We start from the raw sequence: 12500 nt of genomic DNA, 5'->3' as shown, positions 1-12500 counted from the left end.
CTCACACACACACACATACTTATACATTTAGTCATGGAGTAATCGTATAATTTTCTTGAAGGAAAGAAAGCAAATATTGACAAACTTTCACAGTGCAGTACAAAAGCCACACAAGTCGCACTTCCGGAGCTGCTTTCCTTAATATAGCAATCTAGATCACGAGTACTTTTGTTGAAAAGGTTTTTGTTCCAGTCACTTTTCTTATATGTTAATGTGATACTTTCGTTCTCAGCTCTTCTGAACGCCTGTAACCTACTTATTATTAATATCATCTTCTTCATTATTATTATTATTATTATTATTCAGAAGGTAAACCCTTATTAATATGGAACAAGCCTACAGCGGCCATTAACTTGAAATTCAAGATTCCAATGTGAACTTTCATTCATATGCGATCTTCCTGAACTATATTCGTTCATAAATAATCTGTGTACGTAGTATTTTCATTCACAAATTATTTATAGTACTCTTTCATTCACAAATAATGAATGGAATTAAAATTTACGATTTTCTCAAGTGCAGTATAGCAAAGAAAACTTTGACTCTGAAATCCGCTTAATTCAGAGATATTGTCTTTGAAAGGTAACCTGGTTCAGTTGAAGTCTTTTACAAAAATATGAACAATAAAAGAGAATGCGTTCACTGATTGCCATTCTTCATTTGAAGGATCTCTCTGGAAAACTATTTCATGCCACTGTGAACAGTTCCTTGAATTCTGCAACAGTTCCCATTAAAAAAAAAAACTTCTTTTCAACGAGGTAACACTTTGTTTGTGTGTGTGTGTGTGTGTGTGTGTTCGTGTGTTCCATCTCTTCATTCTGCCATTTTATGGCTTATTTTGAACAAAAATACTCTTCACTTAATATCTCAACCTTCTCCGAAATTCCGTCTGAACCATCTTTATCTTTCCCAAAATCTTTGGTCCCAAAATTCTATATATGTAATTGTTTGTATTTTTATTCAGTATTTTCTGATCTTTCAGCATTGTTTCTAATAGGATTTCTGACTGAAGTTTTCGAAACTTCGAAGAGCTAAGTCCCCAATACGTTTTAATACCATGTTTATATATATATATATATATATATATATATATATATATATATATATATATATATATATATATATATATATATATATATATATATAAGGAAATTAAACCAAAATAGTTGCCTTCGTAGGGGACAGTGCCGTCAGTGTGTGCTTCACGTAGTGCACTGTGGGCATTACTAAGGGCGTTTGCATTGTTCCTTCGGCCCCTAGCTGCATCCAATTTTTAGCCTTTAATTTATCCCCATTCCCGCTTCCTCTCTTCAGTCTTGCTGTCCAACCTCTCTACTATAACTTCTTAATGTTACTGCGGGGTTTTCTCCCAGTTCCACCTTTTGACCCTTGTATTTAATCTCCTTGACATTCTGAACCTCTTTATCTCGCTGTCCAACCACTTCAACTCCCGCTTTTCACCGTCTAAAGCGCTGAATGGCCGAAAGTGGCCCAGTGCTTGGCTTGACAGTCTAAATCTCATGAATCAATTAACCAAAATATTGCTAATGTTTGCCCACGAAAGAAAAAGGCCTTGTGAACAAGGCCACAGGACGCTTGGGGTGCTGTTTTGGGTTGTAACTGAATTGTCTGGGCAGCATCTGTTCCTGCGAAGAGTCATTCTCTGCTCGTGGAAGCTAGAATTTCTAGGCAGTGGCCCCTTCAGGCATGTTCCATATGAATATGGCTCATCTCCTGAATAATAATAATAATAATAATTTCCTTGTTGACTCTCCTTATCAAAACCCAAACCCAGCTTAGGCCTAAGACATTCTTCTTCCACGACAGGAGAATCTTTTTTACGAATTTGCTTCAGCGGGATTTAAGTGTTTTTTGCAATTTTGGCTCAACTTTTTTTGTATTATTTTTGGTTCGTTCCAGTATGCACACATTGTGTATAATAACATTAAGGGAAAACAGCAATAACGTGAGTAATAGTTTGGATGTTGTTCTTCACCCCTTCTGAAATCTGAAACTCTTGGCTTTCGTCTGTTTCCTGTTTCATTTGTTTCAGAGCAAACCTTTTCATAATCCATTTTCATAGAATACGTACGCACTTCCAAACACACACACTTGGGTAAAAGAGAGTAAGACTAGGGTTTTTCCCTAGATGGAGGTCAGAAAAAAGGTACTGAAAAGACTAAAATCAATGTTGGTAGGTATGGCGTTCCTGGAGTGAACGAGAATGGAGGCAGTTGCGCGGAAATGTGTTGGGTTAAAGGCACAGAGGCCGAAGAAGTAGATGAGGAGCACATCAAATTTCATTTCGGGGCTCAGAAAAATAAGAGAGGACAATAAGAGGAACAAAAATACAAACGTAGGACAGCTAAGGTAGTCAAAAAGACTCAGAAAATAAGAAACCAAACAAGGGATAATGAAAGCAAGGGATAAAGGTCTTTATTAGAATAAAAATCTTTCTTTATTTCAACAAGGACTAAACTCTAAAAGGACGACATAAAGCAAAGTTTATCCAGGTCCCTTAGTTATATCATTCTTGAAACTGTGTAGATTATTGTACCTCACTCCACTAGTTGTCGTACTTGAAGCTCTGCGTTCCACCACGACCGTAACCTGAGGATGAGAGAGAGTCAGAAAATTTACAATTTGACGTTGGTTAACCTATTTCCATCACAGAACAGTTTCTAAGGAAATTTATTATGCACATTTTGACATTTCTTTATTGTGAAAATCATGCCTTAGAAACATGTATCATTCAATAATGGGTAATAATAGCCTCAAAGGACACCAATTAGGAACCTTCTGATAACGTAATGGGGTCATTATAAGAATTTCTTTTAAAAAATTGTAACACCTGACACTGATTTCTGGCTCACAGACACCCATACAAGAATTCTGTCAAAACTATATCACTCATCTGTAATAACTGTAATAACTGAACAATAAATAAGCTATCATTTTGCTGTCAACATGGAGGACATTATCACTTCTGAACAGTTAAACCAGTTACACAAATATAAAAATATATGACGCTATGCATCTATAGCCTAAATGAAGAAAAATATAACAATTAAAACTGTTTATCATAAATAGTGTAGTTTTATGTACTGAGGCCATATCGATGGATTCTATTAGATGATAAAGTGATATTTTTGGAACTAAAATAAGCCGGATTAAGCCGATAAAATCATTTTGAGATGGAGTCTTCGGTCAAACCTTTTGGCGGAAATCGGACTGCTTAAATCCTTAAGGGTAAATCAAAAGCATTTCAAAATACTTCAGAAAAGGAACAACGCTTGAAACTGCGGTAAGAAGAGCTCAAGAGAAAAGAAATTGATGTTGCAAAGAACCTTATAAAAAGTGTGACTTGTTGTGACGTTCTTTCAATATCTTTAACTGCTTTGGCAATGTGGGGTTCACCTCCGGCCCTGATTTCTTAAAGGAGACAGTGAGGAAGAAGTTCTTTCTTTGTGGAACTTCGTCTAAACGTGGAAAGAATTTTAATTCAACAACTTTTGCATTCGCTGTCAAATTGGGCTGAAGGTATGACCCAGCAACCAAAATTAAAAAATTAACCAAAATTAAAAAATTAACTATATAAAAAAAAGTAATAATCGCGTTTTTTGTACAGCGTATAATGCTGTATGAAACTCTCAGACACGGCCCATGAAACTCGCAGCCACGCCCCATGAGACGTTCAGCCACGGCCCGGTGGTGGCCTGTGTAATTGGCACCTATAGCGGTGCCAGGCGCACGATCATGACTAACTTTAACCTTAAACAAAATAAAAACTACAAAGGCTAGAGAGTTGCAATTTGGTAAGTTTGATGATTGGGGGGTGGATGATCAACATACCATTTTGCAGCCCTCTAGCCTCAGTAGTTTTTAAGATCTGAGGGCAGACAGAAAAAGTGCGGACGGACAGACAAATAGCCGTCTCAGTAATTTTCTTTTACAGAAAACTAAAAATGGAAGGACTTCAGCCAGTGCAAATGTTGAACGACAAACAAAATCTTGATTTTGACAAAAATTTTTAAAAGCAAAGCTTATGAAAACGTCTTTCAAAAACTTAGCCCAACGCTACTGCTGATTTCATCCTAAATTCGACTTCGACATGACTCCTGTGTAAAAGATAACGAAAATAAAAAAAAACAAATCAAAAAGATAAAAAGTCTTTTGATTTACCTCCAGGCCCAAACAGTGCCCCATAACAAGGGGTTGTACAGTAAGGTTTGCCGTCATGTTCCGAATGGCTCCCAGGGGTCAGAGTCTTCTTACACTTTTCGCATTTCAGGCAGAAAGCGTGCCAGTCCTTGCCCAGGGAGAACTTCCGCTCGGCTGCAAGAGAAAAACAACAAAAATAACAATAAGGATACTCAAAATTAAAACACCAATCATAATTATAATCCCCATTGGAGGGTAGTCACATGGTGCACCGTAGGCATTACTAAAGGGTGTTTGTAGCGTTCCCTCGGCCCCCCATTTTTTATCCTTTAACTCCATTCCTGGTTCCTTCCTCCAATCTTGCTGTCCACCCTCTCTGACTATTACTCCTAAGTACTGTACTACTGTGGGATTTTTCTCCCAGCTCAACCTTTAAATCCATATAATTCATTTAATTTATTTTCTGGATCTCTCTATCTTGCTGTCCAACCACTGAAGGTCCCTTCTCTTTTCACCGTCTCAGAGCTGAATGGCTGAGAGTGCCTCAGTGCCTGGCTTGAGAGCCTAAATTTCATAAGATCAATCAGTCATTCACCTATTCATTATCAATCATATCGTTAATTTATATGTTTCACCTTCGTTACGGCGCTGAATAATCCTGATTGGTTCCGGCTCTTGGTCTTCAAGACCTAAATTTCATAATCAGTCAATCAACAGTCATAATGTCAGATAAGTAAGTCTCTCTCTCTCTCTCTCTCTCTCTCTCTCTCTCTCTCTCTCTCTCTCTCTCTCTCTCTCTCTCTCTCTCAGATGTATTTGTTGAGTCATGTTTAGTTAATATTCCCAGATAGACGAGGCAGGAAATATTTTGCTGATGAATCAGACGCCATCATGGAGTCTATTTGCGTTTGATAAAACAATATTTTTCGTGCATGTTAGGCAAGTAATGTGGGTGTTGAATTTGAGAGGAAGGAGTGGGAGTGGGTGGGAGTGCCGTCAGTGCACCTCCCGTGGAGCACTGTAGGCATTGCTAAAGGGTGTACGCAGCGTCGCTTCGGCCCCTACCTGCACCCACTCTTTAGCTTTTAATTTTACTTGCTTAGGCTTCATTTCTCCCATTTATATATATATATATATATATATATATATATATATATATATATATATATATATATATAATAGGTATAGAACAGCCAAAGTTGTGGAAGTTCGACTCGGCAGTTAATGAACAAAGTTGGCAGTTTCATTTCAAAGTCGATCCGACAATCGAGCGTGGGATTAGCTCTTTAGAAAGAGTCTTTATGTTTAAGTATGACATACCCTTTTTTGGGAAGGATATTCAGTGAGGTAACTCATTCCTCTCCTTTCATTCCTTACACCGGAGGAGTGGCTTTGCTTCCTAGGAATGAATAAGGGCATGACATTGTGGATTTTAGATTCGCACTGAAGTGTGCAAAGTCACGTAGATAAATAACGTTTTTTTGTTTACGAGAAAACCTTAGCTATATGAGTTCCCTCTCTCTCTCTCTCTCTCTCTCTCTCTCTCTCTCTCTATATATATATATATATATATATATATATATATATATATATATATATATATATATATATATATATATATATATATATATATATATATATATATATATATATATATATATATATATATATATATATATATATGTATGTATATATATATATATATATATATGTTATATATATATATATATATATATATATATATATATATATATATATATATATATATATGTTATATATATATATATATATGTACTGCATATATATGTATGCATTTGTATGAAAACAAAAGTGTATAATTGTTCCTTCTGTTTGATTGTAATTATATGTGTGTGTATTTATACTCGCATATAAAGAAGCAACTTGGGAGCAAGCCAAAACAAGCCTTCGGTAGTCGGAGAATACGTTATGATTTCGTATAAAGCCCTCGGGCTCTGAGGCTTTTTACAGAGAAGCTTAGGCCCAAACGACGTGTTCAGAATTCGTTAAGTTTCACCCTGAACACAACGCAGGTGTAAGCTAGAAAGCAGGTTATCCATATTTGGACACTTGTAATTTTTTTTAAGGATATGAGTATATTTACGTTCGTGTTGGCCCCTAACACAGTGGTATATCAGGCTTATGCTGTACCCTGGATAATTGTTCTGTCGCATGAGGGTTAGGCGATAAAGAGTGTAAGAATTATAAAAGCACAATTTTAATTTCTGCTCCTGGGATCCAGGAAAATGGCGCTGGACAAGGAAGAAGGTGACACATGGAGTGTTTTTATGTGGAAAAAACTGCGTGAGCAGCTTGGAAGTAAATTGGAACAACTGTATTCAGGAATACATGATCCGTATGAAGAGCATGTTAACATATTTAGATGTAAAGGTTGATCCAAGACAAAATCCTTCTTATTTCTATCGACAGAACAGTGAGAACACTTAGTTTTTAGTATAAAATTTGATCCAAGACAAAACCTGTTTATTCATTTTATGTATGCGACAGTGATTGTAATTGGAGAAGGCAAAAGAGATGAGTGTAAAGTTATGGGGTAAGAACGATTCATCGATGGAGTGTGGAGGAGTGGATGTTTTCCTGTGATGCAGTGTTAGTTGGTGATAGTAAAGAGACTTGCAGAGACTGGTGAAGGAGTGTTAACATTTGCAGCTGGCGGAAACTAGTGAGATGAATAGATAAAGGCTGAATCGTCTAGGCAGCTCTACGCAAATGAATCAGATGATGAAAGGATGAGGGTAAGTCACAGAAATGAGGAAATAAAAATAAAACTGTTGAGATGCCAGGGCTAGCACTGCACTGGTGAAGAAATGGTTCAGATTGCATTCAGGTGGTCTGGTCTTGTGGAGAAAAGTGTGGAGAATTCGGAAGTGTTGAAAATAAAGAGAAATAGGCCTGGAAGGTGCTGGGTAGATGGTTTGGGACAGGTTTTGGTAAAAAGGGGCCTTGACGGTAAGGAGAGATTTTATATATATATATATATATATATATATATATATATATATATATATATATATATATATATATATATATATATATATATATCTTTATATACTGTATATACATATACAGTATATAAATAATCAAAATTATCTATAATTAAAACAATCTTCATTGACGTTAATAATAATACTAGTAATAATAACTATTATTATTATTATTATTATTATTATTATTATTATTATTATTATTATTACGTGGGTACATGACGGCACTGGGAGGGGCACGTAGGTTAAAGAGAGAGAGAGAGAGAGAGAGAGAGAGAAAATCTTAAACCCTCCTCCGCCCATCCCACGTTCGTACCTCGCCCACCAAATCCATCTGTCCAACCAGGATCTCTCTCTCTCTCTCTCTCTCTCTCTCTCTCTCTCTCTCTCTCTCTCTCTCTCACAGCACCACATGACCTTACTAGGCGCAGATCAGGCTGCCTGACGGATTGCTTGATTCTGTATTAGATTAAGAATTAAGTGGTTTGTTGATGTTGTGGTCCCGTTGTTGTGTACAGCTCTTCTTCTTCTTTACATTTTTTCATTGTATTCTTGGGCATCTTCCTTCAGTTTCCTGTTTCGACTTACGAACGTAATTAGACTATTTGTAAAGAACGAATTAATTCGCTAATGAACTTCTAGTGAAATCTATTGTGAAATCATAAAAAAGGACCCATGGATATCTATATGAATAAACAATTCAAGCAAAGGAAATCCACCCGGAATAATAAGGTGTAAATGGTGCCATTTGGCAACTACGTTCTGGCATTAATTTCTCCGCCTCACCTGGTTTATATTATATCTTAGATAATATATAAGATGTAGTATATCGTAAATAACGTCTTACACCAATAAACAGTAAATAAATAAAAGATATATGCTATTCAGTAAACAGTCCATTTAAATACGAGATAGAAAATTTATTTTGAAACACAAAAAAACAAACGTGGCAATGATACGAAACCCAGAATAGAAAGTGCGTGCATGCAAGTGACCCGCCCCTACAGTAGGTGACGTCATACTAACTTAAGGCACAGGATGTTGACCTCAGAACATTTCTTTGCATACACACGCACTGGCACACATATATATATATTGTATAATATATATATATATATATATATATATATATATATATATATATATATATATATATATATATATATATATATGTATGTATGTATACACACATGGATATATATATATATAGAGAGAGAGAGAGAGAGAGAGAGAGAGAATGGAAGCTAATTGTTTATATAGTATTTGTGGTAAAAGAAATGAAATGATAAGAACTGCGGCTATGCATAGGAGTGGTAATATGGCTGACGTAATTGACAAGATGGATAGTGAAAGGTGTTTAGGAGATGGTTCGGTCCTGTGGAAAGAGTGGAGGGTAATGGGCTTGTGAAAAGAGCATGTAGAATACGGGGAGGACGAAGGAAAGGAAGACTTAGAAATGGGTATTGGAAAGAGCGGCCTCAGCATCCAGGAAAAGAGAGAGTATGCAAGACGGAGGTGAGTGGCGCAGTGTGTGTGTGTGTGTGTGTGTGTGTGTGTGTGTGTGTGTGTGTAGGTGTAAGGAGCGGCTAGTATTGTGGAGAGAAGTGGCTTTTCAGGAAAGCCGCCTTTGGTAGGGGGAAAGGTTTAACGTTGACAAAAGATATATTAGTTTGCATGTGCTTGTAAAAATGTGAGAGAGAGAGAGAGAGAGAGAGAGAGAGAGAGGAGAGAGAGAGAGGAGAGGAGGAGGAGGGGTATTTATCCTAGTATGCCTGCCTGTTGGTAAGTGCGTGTTAAAAGAGAGTGAGAGAGAGAGAGATAAAAGTGGGACTTGATACGTAAATACCTTTGTGCTTGTGTATGTATGAGAAAGACAGAGAGAAATTGAAATTATGTACAAATAGATCCATGTGAGATAGAGATTTTGAAATAGTATCGATTTAGCATATATATCTGAATTTGCGCGCGTGCGCGAGAGAGAGAGAGAGAGAGAGAGAGAGAGAGAGAGAGAGAACCCAAAAGCATCCTTCTTTATCTAATCGGAGGTGGGACTTGTCACCTACGTTACCATTTGGACCTGTCAAGCTTTTTATCAGCGTCCCTCCGAATCCCTTCATTGGCATTGGCTTTGGCTTACCCAATCCTGCTTTTCTTAAATCGAGAGTTCAAGGTCTTCGCAATGGACTGGTTGTATCTCAGGACGGTGCTATCTCTCTCTCTCTCTCTCTCTCTCTCTCTCTCTCTCTCTCTCTCTCTCTCTCTCTCTCTCTCTATGAATAAATTCACGAGTGATGTCAGTGTGAGGTCACTTCTAAACGCAGGGAGCTGGAACCAACTCTCATTCACTTATAATTATTCCAGCCCAGGTAAGCCTCACATAGACAAGAACATGACATAGTTTCGCACAGATGTGAGTTGGAGAGGGAAGGATGAAAATATGGCTGCGGGCATGAAGCTTTGAACCTTTTAGGAATGCATGAAGATTTTGTTTAGCCAGCCCATCATTATGGAAGTGAAGTGTGGATTATGAATCCAAATTATAGAAAAAAAAGGTTTAAGCTATTGAGATGAACTGTTTGTGTGATGTATGGATTGTAAGAAGAACTGATAAGAGTGAAAAATTAAGGGCCTTAACATCCGGAAAGAGCAAGGATTCGTGCAAGATAATTGTGATTAGCCTGCAGTGTGTTCGACGACCTACTGATGAGCCTTCTGTATGAAGCGGCCAATGTTTTGGACGTTCTACTTTACAGTCGGTTCTTCTGTTCTTTGCTAACTTGAGAAAAAACTTTAGTGGTATATGTATATATATATATATATATATATATATATATATATATATATATATATATATATATATATATATATATAGATATATATATATATATATATATATATATATATATATATATATATATATATATATATATGTATGTATGTATGTATTTTGTGTGTGCCAAAGCATTCATTCTCAACTAGACGTAAATTTAAATTTCTCGTGATTGGAGACAGCTTTTGGGATCATTATATATAAGGGCAGATACGTAATTTAAAAATCCATTAGTTCATCACCACATTTTCAAATCCCAATCCACAAATTCAGGCATACCTGTGACAAATGCCCTCAAGGTTGTCAGACAAACTAATTGCCATCACATTTGTACACATGTTTTCAGTAGGATTTTTTTTTGTACGCGTGCCTGTGATGATTATGCATATTAAAAATAACTTCACACTTGTAACTAAATACATGACTATCCCTTTCATACACATGAGAAGCCATCTGTCGCTCAGCTGTAACAACTACAGGAATGTTTATATTACTTACCCACTTCCCTGTAATAACTACACATATAATAGGAAGTACATACATGTTTGTAACAAACTACACATATGACTAACAAAAGGCACGTGCAAATAAACTGTTCAGGAGCCTTAAAATCTACATAATATGCCTAACAACCGCTACAATCTGTAACAGCTACAGAAATTCCTGTAACAACAACAAAACTAAAAACTGTAACACGACCAGCCGTAGGAAGACTGGAAAATCTGTTTGCAAATGGTCTTTGACTATTGGAGAGTGGTCTTACTCTTCATTGCCATTAACAACTGGAAAGCCTATTTATCATGGTCTTTGCTTTCAGAAAATGTGTCTCTTTATTGTAGTGAACTATTAAAAAGGCTACTTATTCGTGGTCTTACCCATAGGAAAGAATGTTTACTCGTGGTCTTACGTGGCGGAAAGTGTGTTTACTCTAGTCTTACCCAGTGGAAAGAATATTTACTCTATTCTTACCCAGTGGAAAGTGTGTTTACTCTAGTCTTTCCCAGTGGAAAGAATGTTTACTCTAGTCTTACCCAGTGGAAAGAATGTTTACTCTATTCTTACCCAGCGGAAAGAATGTTTACTCTAGTCTTTCCCAGTGGAAAGAATGTTTACTCTAGTCTTACTTAGTGGAAAGAATGTTTAGTCTTACTTAGTGGAAAGAATGTTTACTCTAGTCTTACTTAGTGGAAAGAATGTTTACTCTAGTCTTACCCTTTTGAAAGTGGAAAGAATGTTTACTCTGGTCTTACCTATTGGAAAGAATGCTTACTCTAGTTACCCAGTGGAAAGAATGTTTACTCTAGTCTTACCCAGTGGAAAGAATGCTTACTCTAGTCTTACCCAGGGGAAAGAATGTTTACTCTGGTCTTACCTATTGGAAAGAATATTTACTCTAGTTACCCAGTGGAAAGAATGTTCAGTCTTACCCAGTGGAAAGAATGTTTACTCTGGTCTTACCTATTGGAAAGAATGTGTACTCTAGTTACCCAGTGGAAAGAATGTTTACTCAAGGTCTTACCCATTGTTTTCATAGTCTTTGTTTACTAAGGAGATTTTCTCTTAGTCCTTGTCTATCTGAAAATCTGTCCGCGCATGGGCTCAACTTATCATAAAATCTATTTCCTTATGACCCCTACTTAATAGAAAGACCATTTACTCATGATCTTTATATGTTGCAAAAGTTCTGTCCCGGGTTTTATCCATAACAAAATCCGTTCAGTCGTGTTCTTTGCCTCAGTTTGAGAGAACATGAGAACAACTCATAAGGTAATGAAAATTCGAAAAGAGAACGTATTTGATTTATGGCAAGTTGTTAGAGTAATAACAGCCTGTTTATTGACGGGTTATAAACAGGTATGACGTACATGCCGGCGTTATCTCGCCAAACGGAAATTCTATAACGCCCTAATGTCAGCTTGTCCGTTGTCAAGGTTTATTTTTTGGTTTTCTTATCATTTGGGTCGGGTTGATTTTGTCAGCTTTGCAAACATTATTCACAGTAGTTTTTCAAGTTATTTTTATCTTTTATGCTCGTAACTTTTTTATTATCACAAAGGCATATGTGTACAAGTACAAACATTTTGAGACAGTGGACACCTTCCTGGTGGAATAAATAAATGAATGTATAAATATGCATGACATTGATTGACACATAAGTCCCTTCTCAGTATGATTTATGCAGTCGATGTCAAACTTGATAAGACTGGCTATTGATCAGCCGTTATTTATCAGTAATATCCGTTTCGAAAAAGTACCTCACGACGTATGAACTCTCTGATAATTATGAGTGATTGGAATTCAGATAAGCCTCCTAATCTTATCTCAAAAAAAAGTAGTTTATTAGATTGAGGTCTGTATAAACCGAACTGATTATTGTGATAGTGTTGTTTAAATAAGTCACACAGTCATGAAAAAGTTTGTAGAATGTTGAATGCTGGGAATATGTTGAATAATAGTGGGGTCCTAATGCTTGTCTGTTCTATTCC

At 36.4% G+C, this 12500-nt stretch overlaps 1 protein-coding gene across 1 annotated transcript in view; it reads right to left on the bottom strand.

The window, feature by feature from the left end:
• Positions 1-2427: 2427 nt before the first annotated feature.
• The window catches only part of LOC136855056 (cysteine-rich protein 1-like), a 15152-nt gene continuing 5079 nt past the window's right edge, over positions 2428-12500 (bottom strand). The window contains exons 2-3 of the mRNA XM_067131823.1: positions 4183-4335; positions 2428-2610 (exon numbers count right to left, since the gene is read on the bottom strand). Coding sequence (XP_066987924.1) covers positions 2567-2610; positions 4183-4335 — 197 coding nt within the window. The 3' untranslated portion in view covers positions 2428-2566. The remainder of the gene's footprint in view (positions 2611-4182; positions 4336-12500) is intronic.

Source organism: Macrobrachium rosenbergii, chromosome 30 (assembly GCF_040412425.1).
Source record: "Macrobrachium rosenbergii isolate ZJJX-2024 chromosome 30, ASM4041242v1, whole genome shotgun sequence".
Taxonomy (NCBI): domain Eukaryota; kingdom Metazoa; phylum Arthropoda; class Malacostraca; order Decapoda; family Palaemonidae; genus Macrobrachium; species Macrobrachium rosenbergii.
Note: the sequence above shows the minus strand (reverse complement) of the source record. Positions and strands in the feature narration are given on the sequence as shown.